The 18,062-nt window shown below is 45.2% G+C and overlaps 1 protein-coding gene and 1 long non-coding RNA gene across 2 annotated transcripts in view; one reads left to right on the top strand and one right to left on the bottom strand.

Moving 5' to 3' along the window:
• ANKRD13A (ankyrin repeat domain 13A) overlaps nucleotides 1–3,720 on the top strand; it is a 30,718-nt gene extending 26,998 nt beyond the window's left edge. Inside the window, exons 13-15 of the mRNA XM_032847429.1 lie at nucleotides 301–461; nucleotides 2,007–2,074; nucleotides 2,682–3,720. Of these exons, the coding sequence (XP_032703320.1) occupies nucleotides 301–461; nucleotides 2,007–2,074; nucleotides 2,682–2,877 (425 nt within the window). The 3' untranslated portion in view covers nucleotides 2,878–3,720. The remainder of the gene's footprint in view (nucleotides 1–300; nucleotides 462–2,006; nucleotides 2,075–2,681) is intronic.
• Nucleotides 3,721–7,043: 3,323 nt separating this feature from the next.
• Nucleotides 7,044–12,540, bottom strand: LOC116861010. The gene is made up of 2 exons (XR_004381392.1): nucleotides 12,418–12,540; nucleotides 7,044–8,361 (listed from the first exon to the last, which is right to left on the bottom strand). It is a non-coding gene; the product is annotated as an uncharacterized LOC116861010 (long non-coding RNA).
• Between the last annotated feature and the right edge of the window lie 5,522 nt (nucleotides 12,541–18,062).

Below are 18,062 nucleotides of genomic sequence, written 5' to 3'. Positions count from 1 at the left end.
TCAGGACTTTGGAAATAAGAGAAAGGATGTAGGGAGACAGAGATCTTTATTTTTTTATGACCATGAGTTAATTTTATTACTTAAAGAAAAAGACCGAAAGAAAAGGCCATATTTTGGTACTTTTCTGTCAAGGTTATTGTTCCTCAAAATCTCTCTCACATAGTAGCAAACCTAGATCTTAATCATTTTAATCCTTTTGTTTTTTAACTGAACAAATTTTTATACATTTAAAATTTTAAGTTTGAAGTGGAAATTTATTTTGCTGATTCAGGCACCGGACTCTTACCCTTTGTGTTTCAGCTTCCCACGTCACAAACTTTGAGGTGGATCAGTCTGTATTTGAAATTCCAGACTCTTACCACGTTCAAGACAATGGCAGAAATGTGCATTTACAAGATGAAGATTATGAGCTAATGCAGTTTGCCATCCAGCAGAGTTTACTGGAGTCCAGCAGGAGCCAGGTGCATTTAGCGGAACAAATGGCAGGGCACGGGAGGGTTCAAGCTGTAGCTGACTCGTGAGACTCACTGGACATCACAAGCTGGTTATATTCTCTGGTGTACACAGAGGTCCTATTTTCTGCACCTGGTCCTTCCCAAAAGCTGCTTCTCTGACACCATGTGCACAGCCCAAGTCAGCATCATTCACAGGGTGTCTCCCGACAGACTTCCTTCTCCTCAGGTTCACCCACGCAGCCCACAATCACGTAGTTTTCAGAGCATGCTATCTGATATGCTAGTACCGAAACCGTAGGTTCATGCTAGCTTCCCCCATCCTGTTTTTTTCTGGAATATTGTCCACATGTTGGTCGTCTTGTAAGAAGGCATGTGGATTTGAATCCTAGCTTCCTCCTGAGGGAAGACCAGTCTTTGTGTTGTGGTCGCTCAGTGTGTGATGAAAATGGTGGTTGAGTCTTTGTTAAGTTTGTTTTTTACTCCTGTGTTTTACTCTGTTGCAAAGGGTATAATCCCAAACTGTCAGGGACTCTAAAGGGCAGAGCTAAGGGTGGGGCAGACCAGAGTAAGAACAGGTGCCCTTGGTCTCCTCAGATGGTTCTTCCTCCAGGTCTCACCTGCTTGGGACAGTGCAGGCCTTGAGCTCCTCCTCCCCCAATGTCAAGTCCTTCCAACCCTGCCCTCTTGTGCTTTTCTGATTCTGCTATGGTGGGCTGTCTTTCTGTGTCCCCCACCTTTTGGTGTCCTGGGCTCCTGCTCTTTGTTCCTTGGTTCCTTGTTTCCTTCCATCGCTCATTTGGCACATGTTTGCAGAGTGAGGATTCTTTGATGAAGCAGGCCCAGCCCCTGAACTCACGGGCCCCCCAAGGTTTGAGAGTGGAACCCACACTCCAGCGTCCAAGCTCAGGTTTTTGGCATTATGGTTTTATTCTTAAGAGTCCAAGGTTGGGCAGTGTACGCCCTTCCCCTCCTCCATTCCCCATCAATCCATTCTTGGAACCATTCAGTTTTCTGAAGCTGCTGGGTCAAGGGCCACACCCAGAGCCAGCATATTCCCTTTGGGAGGTCTCCTGGGAGAAGCCCAGCCCCTGGACCTCACTGTCCCTCCAGTGCACTTTCCCCTTCTGCAAGTGAGCTCATTGCTACCCCCTTGCCCAGTAGATGCATAAACCTTGTTGACCATAAATTTTGCAAGGTGGGGGGGGGGTGGCCAAAGTCAAAGATGACAAATGTTGAGTTATGTATTGTCACCTTGCTTTATAAGAATGACCTGCCTTGTTCATTTAAACTTTGCCCAAGGTTGTTTTTGATAGATTCTGTGTCAAGTATGAGAGGCTCTGGCCGTTAAGCAGGGTAGTGTACCACATTCCACCTGACATTTAGGTGTCGTTTTTGAGATCACCCCAGTCTCTGTTCATTTTTCATGTGGTGTTATCAGTAACGGACATGGAAACAAATTAAAATTTTGTTCTTGTTGCTTTCATCGCCTTATCAGTATGATGCCTCCTCCTTCTAGGAGGTATTCATGTCCATCATGTTTGTTTTTCGCAGGAACTTTCAGGACCAGCTTCAAATGGAGGGATCGGCCAGACACATGCCTATGACGCCCAGTATGAGAGGTGACTGGCGTGACTCTTAAACTGAGGCCGACATGGGACTTAGTGTTGATCCAGTTGGTGACTAGCCACAGGCCAGTGCCATTGGCAGAAAAGCTCCCAGTAAATGCTTTTTGAGCAGTGTAATCTTCTGCAAGGAGTATATGCTCACAGGGTCTAGATGCCCTCAGCAGGAAGTAGATAGTTTTAAGAATGAGGAGGCTTTGGGGAACAGATACAGGGATGAGTAGATTACCTTTTCAAAGGAGAGGGTAAAGACTGGAAAGATTTATTTTATGGAGTATTTTTATGTACTCCAGGCGTATATGAAAGCCCACTGAAAGAAAACTTAGGTTTTGCTTTAAAATAGATCCAAATTCAGTTCCTGACCCCATCCCTTAGCAGCTGGGTGATCCTGGGCGGGTCTGCTCACCTCTCTGAGCCCCAGTTGCTCACCTGTACACAGCACCCTGCCTCCAGACGTAGAGGGGACTGAATGGCACCTTGCCCGTGGGACGCGTATGAAGTGCCCAGTATGGTGCGTTCTCGGCAGGCAGTTAAATGTTGGTGCTGCTGCAGCCCTGATGATACTGGTAATTGGTTTCCTTTTTCCGCCTCTTTCCCCCCACAGGGCCATCCAGGAGAGCCTCCTCACCAGCTCAGAAGGCCTGCGCCCTGGGGCTTCGAGCGAGACGAGCCGTTTTGATAGCGACCTGCAGCTGGCCATGGAGCTCTCTGCCAAAGAGCTGGAGGAGCGGGAGCTCCGGCTCCGGGAGGAGGAGGAGGAGCTCCAGCAAGTCTTACAGCTGTCTCTCACTGAGAAATAGACCTTTCTGCTCACAGGCTGCACAAAGCAGAGGTTCTGGGCCGCACGCGAGTGCTGCATCACTAGTGCCGTGGGGCCGAGGGACTGCACCTCACATGCATGCAGCCAACAGCAGCTGCCCTTCCTTCTGCAGAGGTGCCGGACCAGGGACTCCCAGGCCCATCCATGACACTCCCCCGGGGAGGGGCTGGGGACCAGCAGGCCCCATCTCTGGGCTAAGGGGAGGAGAGCATCGTCACTTTCCATTAGATGTATTGGCTTGCAGGTCACGTTTTTACTACCAGCTTTAGACAAAAACCCCAGTCCCCGCAAGTTTGTAGATTAATTTTTATCAAGGAGTGATAACAAAACAAGTTATCGCAGAGTCAGGGTGCTTTTATATATGAGAGCAGCAGCCTTTTTAGAGCGTGGTTTATGAGAATTTATGAGACACTTCTTTACAGTTCACCAAAGAAATGGATAGTCTGTGCTGATCTATTCTTTTGTTTTTACCTTTATACAGGGTTTCTAGGACACTCACTGCTCCTCCTCCATCTCCACCTTATTCCATCCCAACCACCCCCGCTAGAGTCAAAGAGGAGACATGTACAGGATACGTTTTAGATTAGGCGTAACTATTTGCATCACATTAGGATATATAAATGACCACGGATGTTGCCTTAGCCTTAAAAATTACCAATAGTTTCAAACCACCTCACTCCACACTGAGGGGTCTGATTTGAATTTATAAAGGCACTTCCTTTGAGAGCAGGATCCTCCAGGCTAAATCCAAGGCAGCTAATCCTGGCCCCAAAGGAACAGCTAGGAGAGCCTGAGGCTTGTTCTCGGAGGCGGCAGGCTGGCCAAAACATCAGACCGCACAGAACCAAACTAGGTGTGTTCCGCACCTTCCCTAGTGACAGATTGCCACAGAGAGGCCAAGGGAGACCCCACTACAGGCCTAGGCTCACTAAAGAAGGGGTGGCCTTGTAGTTAGAAAGGGAGCTCCAAGCGGAACTTAATATTAAGCTCTGTATTCAAAAGGGAAAATGAGGATTCTGCATTGCCTTTTAGAGTTCAAATCAACATCTTTCTGGATAAATATATTTTTTAACAGAATCTTTTTATTATTTTTAAAATATATAAAGACAACTACTCCCATCAGTAGCAATACAAGGTTATACATTTTAACCAGATTTTCTCAGGCCTTTTTTGGATACCTTTAGTAGTTTAACGATTTTATCTGACCCTTCTGTAAATAAGCACTGCACACCACACAGAAGAACCCCGGGGAGGAGAGCCGAGGGCGCCCTCACTCTGGCCCATCTGGTCGTCCCCACAGGCTGACTGACATGACCTGGTAACAGTGGCCTCCTCAGCTCCCTCTTTCCTGTCTGCTGTGCTGCTTTCAGGATGGGAAGAGACAGAAACTACGTTGCAGTTAGCATCCGTATCCTCCAGTTAGTGCTGCCAGTAAAATGTTCTTAGTCACAGAGGATTGTGCTCTGGATTCCACATAACCACCTGCCTTTTTAGTCACGGTCCCACCAGAATTCCTTCTGTTGTGCCCACACACTTGGCCAGTATACCGTGGGGTCATGTTTGTTTCCAACACACAGCTTGGCATTCTGTTTACTCCGTGTTCACCCTGAGTGAAGACACTTCTCGGGAATCCATCAGGCCACAGCGTTTACTCCCTGAGGTGAACCAGCCATGATTTCTGTGTTTGCATTCCACCGTCCTGGTTCCGGAGGAAGGGGACTCCCCGGGAAGTCGGTTAAAAAGGGACTGAGCGTTCTGTCCATCTGTTGCAGCATTTCTCATTTATGTGTTCACTCTCTTAAAATGCAAATAAAGACTGCTTCCCGAGAGGGTGCTCGGACAGTATCCTAGCCAGCCTTTGAGTCTTTGTTCCTTTTCACGGGGTTTCTCTAGTCGCTGAATGTCCCCACACTCCCTGTTACGTATGTGACTCCAACAGGAGAATGCGTCGTGCCACCTGGCATCCATTACCAAGGTGACCTGCTCCTCTCAGCCTCCCCACCAGGGTCATATAGTCCACATGCCCCATGCTGCTCATTTCACATAGAAACTGAAAAGCCCACCAGCACAGGGGCTGCTAGGAGAGACTGCAGTGGTCCTGCTGGAGGTGGCCTGGCTCCTCTGGAGTCCGGGAAGCTGTGCCAACTTCAGATCGCTCATGGGACTGAAGATGCTCTCCCCTCTGAGGCTGAAGTGCTCTGTGAGGCTGATCTTAGAAGTTCAGGTGATAATTAGGGCTTCCAGATTTATCCTACACCCAATTACTTTGGTATTAAACAAAAAATGGGGATGGGGGGTGTGTTCCTGGGGCTCAGTCGGTTAAACCTTCAGTCCAGGTCATGATCTCCGGGGCTTGGGATCGAGTCCCTACATCGGACTCCCTGCTTAGTGGGGAGTCTGCTTCTCCCTCTGCCCTTCCTTCCTCCCTGCCCTGCTTGCACTTTCTCTCTCAAATAAAAAAAATCTTGAAAAGACACATAAAAACACAAACGGAGGCAGTGACCAGTAGAAAAACATCTGGGCTCCAGAAATGCGGCCTTGGTATTTCCAGGGAGATGTGAAGGAGCTGCTTTGCATTGGGGGAAAGTAGACAATACTGAGCCAGTGGGACACTTGAAGAAAACTCATTCGCCTTAGGCCAAGAGGCAATAGCTTAGGCAATAACTGGGGATTACCTAATTAAAAAAAAAAATAACAGTTTCTTCACCTTTAGGTTCATTAAAGCTTAGGTGGTGCAGTACCAGCAGGAAACGGAGCCAAAGCACTTGAGATACTCTGTTCCATGAGCAAGCTGAACACACCATACGTAACATGGTGTTGGCCTCTCAAGGAAGGGAGGTCTGCTCTTAATAATGACCTGGAAGAGATGGCCAGACTTACTGTAACCAGGGGTTTCCTGCTAAATGCCGAAGACCTCAAGGAAGGCACGTTGCACGACAGCTGCTTCCCAGGACTATCTGAGTGCAGCTAAGTGTTGGGGTTCAAAGTCCAAACTACGCCCACATCTGGAAAAGTGTAGAATTCAGATTGGGGTCCAGCTGAAAAAAAATGTAGTATTAGTAAGACTTCCAGAGCCCCCAAATCCCAAGCAGCACTCACAGATTTATTCATCTCAAATTTAAACAAAGTTAAGATTAATACTAAGATAAGCCATTTTTATGGTTGGTATAAATGAAGTGAATACGTTCATTTGGGTACATGGTGGGTATTCTGGGCACAGTTCAGTTTAGGGGGCTTTGGATGCCTCCCCCCCAACCTCGCATTCCCAGAGACACAGGTAAAGGAAATTATGGTACTTCAAAAATATTAGTGGTCAGTCCTGGTGCATAAAAGTTTTCAGTAGAGTTCTGTCTCTCTCTCTCCCAGAATTGAGGTTTGTATCCTTATTCATCTCTGTGTAATAAGCCTCTTTCTACAAAGATTAATCTGTGTCTGACTTTAGACTGAAATCTCATGCTGAACAGATGGTAACGTTGGAATGAAGACATAGGCTGGGTTTTGGGATTTGTATATGGAATAACTATTGCAAGGTTGTTTCTGAAAATTGGGACGTGATTCTATTGTAAGCTGCCTAGTTATCACTGGGCAAACGGCAGGTTACAAGGTTGGTTTATGGGCCTACCAAGTTTTCACTGTTTCCCTCTCAAGTCCTAAAAATGCCAGTAAATTTTTAGGCAGCGTATCAAAATATGGCATTCCAGATGAGGTGGGGATGTGCCCTCCTGGGACTTAGCTGTCAGTGCCAGCCGCTCAAGAATCCCACCTGCTCCTCCCTGCAGTCCGTCAGTAACCCTGGTTTTTTATGGGACAGGCCAAAGGTGGTGACCCCACCCTTGTCACCACTGGTTTCACAGTGTTTGATCTTCACCATAATTAAGAAAGATAAGGTGTGTATAGCTCCACTTTGCAGGTGAAAAACCGAGGCTCTGAAGAAGTGGGGACATAAATCCAGCTTCAGACCCCTGGCCTGGCCTGAGAGATTACTTACAGCTCAGTCTCCAGAAATAACACCTTGCCTTGGGGCAACTGTCTTACTTCACATATATAAATTTTAAAATGCAACTTCACGGCACTTCCTGAGTAGAGCAGATGCAAACACACACCTGCATTTTAGACGCTTAGAAAATAAATCAATAGGAGTCAATAAGCATGTAAGATTTTACTTTAATTTTAATTGACACTTTGCTCAAAACCACAAAACAGTGAACATTTCAGTGGCTCAATGTTAGGGTTACACACAAAATCCTGATGTCCGACAGTCACAGTATCCTACGTTAGTTATTTCACATTTAGTGCGGGTTGTTAAAAAAAAAACAACAAAAAACAACACACATCAGTGAGGTGACTGGAATACAAGACAAGCATTTCAGTTCAGTAACAAAGAAAATTAAGCGTAGCACCTTTAAAATAAATACTGTTAACCACTTTGTAAGTATGAAAGTATTTCAACAGGAAAAAAAAATCCATTTCAACAGTGCAAAACAGCAGCATTTTCAAGGTTGAGATGAAATCTGTGTAAACACACATTCACCTGCCTCTCAGCCTCCTACTATGAACACACACTTTTGTGGGTTGAGGACCTCCCCACCCACAGCTAAAAAGAGCTCCTGCTGAGTTTCTTTTAGATTCCAAATCTGAAAAGCTGCCACAAGCTTTAGGCCAGGGGCTGGAAAGGCTTGAGCGCAGCCCCAGGGAGCTCGGTGTATTTAAGCAGGATGGAGCTCTTTTTCAGATGGGCCAACCAGTAATCAGCCCAACTCAGAGCCTTCCAGCCCCAGGGTGCTCATGGTCACAGGCCTAGCTAATGTGGCCTGACTTCATCAGGGGCATCTGGGTGCAGACCCAGATGTGGCACGAGGACCAATGGCCTAAGTTCCCCACAACTGACACTGCTTTGCAACCAGGGCATTCCAGGCCAGCTCAATCTAACTAAAAACACGGGTGACTCTTAACCCCACTGTGACCAAATGGTTCTCAAGTACGAAATGTCTACACGTCAAGTCTTCCACTTATGAGTATTTTCCAATATTCGGGATGAGTCCTTTCCAGTGTGGTTTTCCCACCACTAACATAGTTAGCTGTTTTCCCATCTTTATACTGAAACTTGTAGCTTCAGGTCTTTCTTGTAACAAGCGTTAAGTGCAGCCAGATATACAAAGAAACACCAAGAAGCAGAGTCAGTTATTTACATTATAGTGTTAGGAAAAAAATAACTGCCAGATGGACGTTTTTTCTAAATCATTTCACATTTACCAACTGTCCAGACTGAAGGTCATTTCCAAGTGGTGAAGTTCTAATTCCAACTTCTCCAATGACCCATGTGCAACACAATTTATACTTTCCCCCAATACTTGTGGAAGAACTTGGTCGCTCAGCTGTCACCGACGGCGAATGGGCTTGTAGACACAAAATGCCATAAGGATCACGGTCACTAGCAGGATGCTGAAAATGGTTCCCATCAACACTGCAAAAGGAAAACAGGTTACCTCCTAATGGCAGCTCCATGTTGTCATTCATCCACTTTTTGCCAATAATTTGCCAAATGCCACTCAGTGCCAGGCACTGTGCCAGGTGTGTGGGAAACAGACACCAACAGATTCTCTCTAAGGATGTTTCCAATTAGGTGGGGGAGAAAATGTAAACAAGTAAGAGCAGCTCACAGGGCCTGAAGAAATGTGACAATGATAGGGGTAGAGCGGTCAGGAGGGGTTAGGGTAGGTAGGGCAGTGGGGAAAGCATTTGAGGAGGTGACACACAAGCTGGGACCGTGATGAGAGGAAGGAGCCAGCCCCGTGAAGATCTGCAGGGATAGCACTGTGGCCCCAAGGGTCAGCAAAAGCAAGCGCTTGGGGCCAGACAAGCCTAGAAAGCCAATGAATAGAAAGAGGCGAGCATGGCTGAGGGGGGAGGAAGCGAGGCAGGAAATGAAGCCAGAGAGGAAGGATGCAGCCAGTTCATGCAGGGCCTCGTAGACCACGATGCCAACATGGGTTTACTGTAAGTTTAAAGGGAGGACCAAAGGCAAAGAGTGAAATGATGTGATTCATGTGGGAAACCAGATCCTTCTGGCTGCATGGAGAACCACCCGATTATAGGTGACAAGAACAGAAGCAGGGAACCCAACGTTTTTAAAGCCATTCATAAAAACTGGAGATGAAAAAAAGAATAAAGCATTTTAATCTCTAGAAGAGACAAAGGTCTTCGGATCCAAGAAGCAATGAACTTCACAAACCTATTCCATTTCAGAGAGTAAATTTCAGGTCTAAAATCTCCAGGGTGCTCAAGTGAGAAATGGAACCTACAACTAGGTTGAGCCCCGGTAGAGGACTAGACCTAAGGACTGAGGCTTTAACGTAACCAGCAACCCATGGAAGGGAAGGGCAATCCCATTTGTGTGACTATGGGATTCAGAGGTCTAACAAGAGGTCTAACAAGAGTTCAATATGTTACCTTTACCAAGAAAGTGTACATTTGTTTGTAAGTATGTGGGCCCATCCCAGGTTCCACTGGGAGACTAACCATGGCTGTTCTCTAGTGTGCCTACTGAAAAAACAAGATTTGACCAAAGTTTTATTTAAATCAGTAATCTGGGGTATTTGTGACCCCTAAAAAATGCCCCCATATGGAACCCAGTTATTTAAATACTGACCATACAGAAAATACTTTTTTTTGGTGAGGAAGGGGAAGAAAGAATGTAGGTGATACAGACAACCTACAACTCATATAAGCTAAATGTCCTATCTCAAAACAGGCCTTGTAATCTAAATACCTGCCCTTATTTGCAAAGTTTTGAATTCCACGAATTTCTAAGGTTCTCACTGTAATTGGACCTCAAGTTGCCTTATTCCATTTAAACCATTCTCCTGCATTTGACATTCTGAAAGGAAAAACAAAACAACCCTCTTTCTCCCCTCCACCTTCCCCCCAAAAAACCCCCAACCAAATTCCCAAAGCAAGAAAGTAGGAGGCTGGAAGTAGAGAATAGAATCTCAAAAAGCATTTGAAAAGGTTTAAAATGATGGGCTGTTAGGTACATAATGCCCGTGTGGATAGCTATCCATTTATAGATTCTCCCATTCTTCATCTTTGTCCTCTCCCGCACTTTACCCATGGTATTAGTTGCCTGAATGGCAGGCTCAGGCAGAACCTAAGACTACTTGGGTCCTTCCTTATTGATCACTTCCAATTGCCGAACTTCATTTCCTACATCTATAAAATGTGGCAAGTGAAACCCACCTCAAGAGGGTTTCCTGAAACCTAACTGTGGTATCCTATGAAAAGCACTGAACAGAGTGCAGACATAGAACATGCAGACGGTAGGTGAAAGCCGTTATGATGACCAAAACAGGCAACACGGCACAGCGGTCATGAACTCAAGGTGTGGGGTCAGACCGTCTGGGCTCCCATCTATACTGACAGGCTATGTGTTCTCAAATAAATTACACGATCTCTCTGTTTTCTCCTCTGTAAAGATGGAGACAAAAATACCCCCTGCACAGGATTGTCTAGGGTAGTGTTTTCTACACTATCTGTGGTAAAGGACTAGTTTTTATAACTTGTGGCCAGTCCCAGGCCATTACTATGTGCATGACTAGTAAGCAGCTCCCTCTATCTATGAAGCAGGTCAGTCCATGGACACCTAGGTCTGGCCTCTACTTGCTTGGATGTGGTGACAGTGTCAAATTGTTAATTTTGTTAAAAACACTAAATTTCTGGGGCGCCTGGGTGGCTCAGTGGGTTAAAGCCTCTGCCTTCGGCTCAGGTCATGATCCCAGGGTCCTGGGATAGAGCCCTGCATTGGGTTCTCTGTTCAGCAGGGAGCCTGCTCCACCCCCGTCCCCCCCCCTCCCCCCGTCTGCCTCTCTGCCTGCTTGTCATCTCTGTCAAATAAATGAATAAAATCTTAAAAAACAACAACAACAACACTAAATTTCTGTAGTCCTCTCTTTGCAGATAAATAATTTGGAAACCGCATTGGCCAGCAGACCACTCTTTGAATAGTATTATTGTTCAGCAGTGGTTCTCAGCCAGGGCGATTTGCCCCCAGTGGACAGCTGGTACTCTTTGGAGATATTCTGATTATTCAGACTGGGAGTCAGGTGTGCTACTGGCATCTAGCGGGTGAAGGCTGGAGATGCCCTTAACATCTTACAGTGCTCAGGACAGTGTATCTTATTCCCCTGCAAAGAACCATCTGGTCCACGATGTCATAGTACCACTGTGGAGAAACTCTCCTGCTCCAAAGGATTAAGCAGCAGAGTTCTAGGTACACAGTAAGTGGTCAACACAGACATTCAATTCAAACGTAAATGAGTCTCAAGATAATCCAAAAATGATACTACTATGTGGCACAGAGATTCAGATATATCACTGAGGAATAGAGGAAAGGAAGGGCTTTGGCAGAAGAGGAAGAGTTATTGGGAATTTTGCGAAGCTTTAAGCTCCAGGACCCCTTCCAAACCCATGTACACCATATATACTTGTGTGTGTAAATAGGTGTCTTCACAAAACCTAGGTTCCATTGCTAGTTTCCTACGTTCTGTGAAAGTCCTGTGCCCATGAAAACTTTTTTTTTTTTAAAGATTTTATTTATTTATTTGACAGACAGAAATCACAAGTAGGCAGAGAGGCAGGCAGAGAGAGAGAGGAGGAAGCAGGCTCCCTGCTGAGCAGAGAGGCCAATGTGGGGCTCGATCCCAGGACCCTGGGATCATGACCTGAGCTGAAGGCAGAGGCTTTAACCCACTGAGCCACCCAGGTGCCCCATCCATGAAAACTTTCATAAGCAGAAATGGCATAAAGCAAAAAAAGCTGCCATTAATTTAAATGGAAAAAACTGAGCCTCCCAGACTCCAAAAATAACCTTGGGCTTTTCTGATACCTTAAGACACATTTAGCTAAGGGATACACAAAATAAATCGAGAACACGCACAGATACTCAGACACATTTCAAAGCTGTAACAGCATGATGCTAAGAGGCTGAGTGTAGTTCCGGGATCAGAGTTTGGTGCTGTCACTCTCGCTGTTTCGGGATCGGAGTTTGGTGCTGTCACTCTCGCTGCTGGGGGTGTGCACTGCAGAAGACCTGGTGAGCTCTCTTTTCACTTTTTTGCCTTTTTTCGTAAAAGGGAAAAATCCCCTTCGGATTTCTTTAGGTTAGCGAAAACATACTCATTCGAAAAGCAGGCTGTGTGTGTGTGGTGGGGGGTACCAGTACTGTTTGCCACCGCTATCCTAACTGTGTAAACGTGGGCAAATAACTTCACCTGAGTTTCCTCTTCATCCGGAAAACGGGGCTGCACTCCTAAGCATTCTCATTAAGACACCCTTGTTGCCTTGCCTGGGCCCACGCAGCCAAAGATGGGGCTCAACAACGAGCTCATTCATGCAACCAGCACACAAGGAGAGCCTATCTGGTACAAGCCTGGCGCGGAGTGTGACGCGCTGAGCACAGCCGCAGCTGCAAAGCCCTCCCTCCCATGTCCCCTCTGCCGGCCGCCATTCGGCGGTAGCCGCTCACCCAGGTTCTGCCCACGCAGCACGGCGTATGGCCGGCTCCGCTCCGGCGGCTCCATGGGGCTCGGGGCCTCCGCCTGCCCCGCCAGAAGGCTGCCCAGGCCGAAGCAGAGCCACCAGCACACAAGATGCGCCATCTTTTCCAGGCCGCTGGGGTGGAGAGGTCACTCCCACCGAAAGCCCCGCTTCCGTTCGGAGGAGCTCCTTCCGGCGCTGCCCCCGCCCAGCCCCCCTCCCATCCCGCCCCTCCCCCCCCCCCGTCGTTGCCAGGGTAACCATAATCCCGGGCAGAGTGATGCTAGGTCCTGCGAGGTTCCTCCGGGATTGACGTCCCTCTTTGGCAAACGTTTTTAGTTCGCCCGGGCCATTTTTTAGAGGGATCACCGTTCAGTCTGGGGCAACATCCCTCTCCATCACCATTCCGCCTTGACCAACGTTCCCCTTTTTGTGGGCGCGGGGCGAGCCTCTTTCCGTAGAGGGCTTTTGGGTCCGTTTTGGGTCTATTGAAGGTTTTTTAATGAATCCATGTATTTTCTTATTAGATCTTCGCTAAAGGCCCAAGAAATTTGTTATGTCCCAATAATGGGTCTGTGATTAAAGGAGCGAGACTGATACAAAGCGAAGGTCAAGCAAAGCTTTATTTCGTGCCAAGCATCAAGAATCTAACGGAACGTTTGGGGCCGCACCTTTACAAGAGAGGGTGACCCTTCTCTGTTTCACAGTCTAGCTTTTAAGGGCTAAGGGCAAAGGCCATGCGGTCGGGCCTGGCCACGCACAGGTGACCAATGGATTGTAACACACACAGGAAACTCCACAGTGATGCTAGGTGACCAATTGAGTTACAATTTACCCTAGTAGACATTTGATTTAGCCTATCACACCTTGGTTAGGATTGGCACCCAAAAGGCTCTCAAAGGGCGGGGCCCATACTCCTTGGTAACCAGGGAGACAGTATGCATCCCCCCACTGATCGGATGTCTCCACCTGGCCTGACCCACACTTGTATCTGGGCTTTGTTACCTGGAGCTGGTTTCCGGGACTTGTTTTAAGTGAATCCCCTGGGGGAAGGGGAGCAGGGACAGTTTCTAAATAGGTCCTTACAAAGGGCCTCTGAATCTGAGTGTCTGTATACCCTTGAGACTGAGAACCCATGTCCCAGAAACTTTAATGAAAGCCTCTTGCTAAGTAGGTCCTTACAAAATAGACACTGTAGTACCATTTGACAAATGCCACCTTCTCAGGAAACCCTTACCAGGACATCCTTTTCTAAAATCTCCTACAACAAAGTGACTACCCCTGCAGCCCAGACAGTGAGAAACTGTCATCACGCTGAATTCTTGCTTTTCTGTGATGGACTTTCCTTCAAAACACCCCCCCACCAACTTCCTCCTTCTTTGTCATAAAATAAGTCCCTCTCCTTTGTTTGTTGAACTTGTCTATGGTTTTGCCATAGCTTGCAGGTCCTGAATTGCAATCTCTCTTCATCCCAAATAAATGCATGTAAATGACATGATATGTTATAATTGATTGAGTTTATTCTGTTATTCTGGATTATTCTGTTATTATTATGGAAAATATGTCTTAGAAAAGTGGGCTTAAAATGGACCCTAAAAATCACTGTAGTCTAACAAATAGTTTGTGGATTATTGCAATGCCTAGCTTTATTTTCTTTCTTTGGCTGCCTATCATTTAACTATTTCAGTTTAAATGCATACACCCTTCAATAAAAGGACTAGGAAAAAAAAAAGAAAAAAAAAGGTGATTGTTTAATGAGAACGTACCGTGTGTAATTACGTCCCTGGCACTTGGACCTCAGTTTTTGTTTCTGCTTCAGGATTTTTACTGTTCCCTTTGCTGAAAGGCTTTTCCCTATGCCGTGTGCATGACAGGCAGCTATATAGCAGCGAGGCCTCCGCCCAAGGGTCTGTTCCTCAGAGAGCCCTTTCCGGAGCCCCCAACACAGCCTCCACACTCAGTCTACCTTCTCCTATGGTTGTCATTACTATCTCAAGTGATTCTGTTCTTTGACGTTTCCCGGTTGTTACCTGTCTTCCCTACCAAACTGTGAACTCTATGAAGGCAAGACAATGTCTGTCTGGTTCACCACTCTGCCCCTGGTGCCGGGAAAAGTCCCGGGAACAGGAAAAGTTTTCTCAAATATCTGTTGCGTGGATGTGGAGTGAGCAGAAAGGCGAGGGGAGGAAGAAAAACAAGAAAAGTATTGAAAATAGCCCATTTTCTCCACTTAGTAGCCTACATATATTTGTACACCATATGTACTATACGTCTACTAAAGTAGCAGACCATTTACAATTAAATATAATATTTTCTACCTCCAAGTTCTCACAGCCCTTGACCTTTTGATGCTCGGCTCATTGTACTTTGTATTCTGGTGACTTGTGAATGTCTTATTTCTCTAACTGGACTATAAATTTCTTCCATCGGGGGTGCAGGGCATTCATTTAATTTTAATTTCACATAAACAATGAATAACAATTAGTTAAAGGGCATTCCTAATATTGCATGGGATATTATACTTGTTGCTTATCTGAAATTCAAACGTAAATGAGCAATGCTGTGCTTTTATTTTCTGCTATATCTGACAATTCTACCTTCAGAGCACAATTTGAAATTCATTTGTTTTTGTACCCTTCTTCCCCAAATTCCTAACATGGTGTGTGCTTTGCACATAGTAGGTGCTCAGTAAATGCTTGCATAGTGAATACACGCATGATCACAGACTGTAGTATTTATCTGTGATATCTAAGTCCCTACATTTCAGGTAATACATTTCCATCTATAATTCTTTCTTCTAAAAGCATCAACAAAAGCAAAAATGACAAAATTTTGGGAGTTGCTAATCAATCAATCAACTAATTAATATTGTGATTAAATATACATAACATATTAGTTATCATTTTTACCATTCACAAATGTACAATTAGGTGGTATCAAGTACATTAATAATGTTGTATAATTACCATTACTGTTATCTAGATCCAAAACTTATTCATCATCTTCCACTAAAACGCTCTACGCATTAGACAATAACTCTCCCTTCTCCCCTCCCTCAGTTACTCTATTCTACTTTCTGTCCCTAGGAACTTAACCTGGGTACTTAATGTAAATAGAATCCTCTAATATTTGTCCTTCTGTGTCTGGCTCATTTCACTAAGCATAATGTTCTCAAAGTCCATTCATATGATCAAATATTTCAAAATTTCATTCCTTTGTGTGGCCTAATAATATTCCATTATATATATTTCTTTTTTAAAAAGTTTTGTTTATTTAAGTAATCTCTACACCCAATATGGGGCTTGATCCTACAACACTGAGATCATGACCCAAGCTGAAATCAAGAGTCCAAAACCCAGCTGACTGAATCACCTAGGTACCCCCATCCTAGTAGTTTTAAAGTCATATATCACTGTGGTTTTGATTTGCACTGGGAGGCACTCGTTTTTTAAAATTTCTTTTTTTTTTAAGATTTTATTTATTTTTTTATTTGACATAGAGAGAGAGAGCACACAGGCAGGGGGAGGCAGAGGGACAGAGGTAGAGGGAGAAGCAGACTCCCCGCTGAGCAGGAAGCTGGATGTGGGACTCGATCCCAGGATCCTGAGATCATGACCTGAGCTGAAGGCAGACACTTAACCGACTGAGCCACCCAGGCGCCCCTATTTTTCTTTTTAATTGCAGTATAATTAACATACAGCATTATATTAGTTTCATTGTATAATGTAACAATTCAACAATTATTTTTTTAAGTAGGCTTCTTGTCCAGTGTGGAACCCAATGTGGGGCCCAAACTCATGACCCCAAGATCAAGACCTGAGCTGACACCAAGAGTCAGACACTTAACCAACTGAGCCATCCAAGTGCCCTATGATTCAACAATTCTGTACATTATTCAGGGCTCATCATGATAAGTGTACTCTTACTCTCCATTGCCTATTTCACCAATTCCCCACTCACCTCCCCTCTGGCAACCACCAGTTTGTTCCCTATATTTAAGAGTCAGTTTTTTTGCTTGTCTCTTTTCCTCTTTGTTTATTTTGCTTAAGTTCCACATATGAGTGAAATAATATGGTATTTGTTTTTCTCTGCCTGGTTTATTGCACTTAGCATTACACCCTCTAGTTCCACCCATGTAGTTGCAAGTTGCAAGATTTCATTCCTTTTCATGACTGAGTAATTTTCTGTTGTATATACATAACACATCTTCTTTATTCATCTACCCATGGGCATTTGGACTGCTTCCATAGCTTCGTTACTATAAATAGTGCTGCAATAAACATAGCGGTGTGTATATCTAATTCAAAAAGATACATACAACCCTAGGTTGACAGCAGCATTGTTGTACAATAGCCAAAATATGGAGGTTGGGGGGGGATGCCTAAGTTTTAACTTAGGAAACAAGTGTTTTGTGACTGTGGTTTAGGAAAATACTTTAGTGGCCTTTTTGGTTATGAAAGGCAAATCCCAGAGCATAGTCTGGAATGGAGAATTGAAGACAAAAGAAGCTAAACTGCTTAAATAATAAAATCATCTCAATTTCTAATTGTCACCTGGTACTGAGAAACACATGGTGTAGGTCTTGAGATGGAAGCATGATACAAAGAACTGGGAGAATGGCTGGCTTGGGAGGAAACTGATCCCAGCCATCTGGCATCACAAGATGGACAGTCAGTGCTATCTGGTCTTTGGGGTTCTCTGGTTTTCTGTGATGTGCTCTAATTCCAAACCCACTCACTGTCCAAATCTTTAGTCCACTTGGGCTGCTATAGCAAAATACTGTAGACTAGATAGGTTGCAAACAAAAAAATGATCGCTCACAGTTCCAGAGGCTGGAAAGTCTAAGATTAAGTCAGCATTGTTACTGAACCCAAGTCTGGCTGCCTGTCACCTGAAAGATCATCATAGAAGAGATGAGTTTCGATTGGAAAGGAATTTGAATTTCATTCAGGAGACTGGCAACCTGGGGAGAAGGTGGACTCCTGTCCAAAAGCCAACTCTGAGGTTTCTGCCTGGCCCAGGAGTTTTTAAAGGAGTTTAAGGTCATTCATCAGCAAAGGGGGTGCAGTGGCCTGCAGTGTTTCTTCATCATGTGCAGACTCTGTGCTAGCTACAAATGTTGCCTTGGTGGTCTGGGGTTGTACAAGGAGATCTGATTCTTGTTCTGTGATGTGCAGGAGTCCTCTGTTCTTTCTGCAAAGGAGGGCAAAGTTTACAGCTCCACAAAGGAGGTCATTAAAGTCCTTTGTGTGACCCAAAAGAGAAAAAATAGGCTGATCAGAAAGCTGAGCTGGCTTCAAACAGACTTGCTGGCCTCTGTGGCCTGGGAAAACTCTGGTTCTTCATTCCTTAAGGGGAGCAGCCTGCAAATCTCAAAGCAAGGCCATTAGTTCTGTTACAGGTCAAGGGCATTAGGTTAGCAAGTAAGGAGTGTGTTCACTTGAAGCAAGTTACACCTTAAGACCAGATGGAGTGTTATCAGGACATCATAGTCATTTTCTGGGGAGAGCCCCCTTCCTTGTTCTTAGCTGGTGCCTTCTTGCTTTTTCATGATGGAAGGGACAACGGAACTCTGTGGGATCTCTCTTTTTTAAAATTTAATTTAATTTTTGAAAAGGTTCTACTTATTATTAT

This window comes from Lontra canadensis, unplaced genomic scaffold, assembly GCF_010015895.1.
Source record: "Lontra canadensis isolate GAN:19392208 unplaced genomic scaffold, GSC_riverotter_1.0 scaffold187, whole genome shotgun sequence".
NCBI lineage: Eukaryota > Metazoa > Chordata > Mammalia > Carnivora > Mustelidae > Lontra > Lontra canadensis.
The sequence above is the reverse complement of the archived record's forward strand: the minus strand, read 5'-3'. Positions and strand labels throughout refer to the sequence as shown.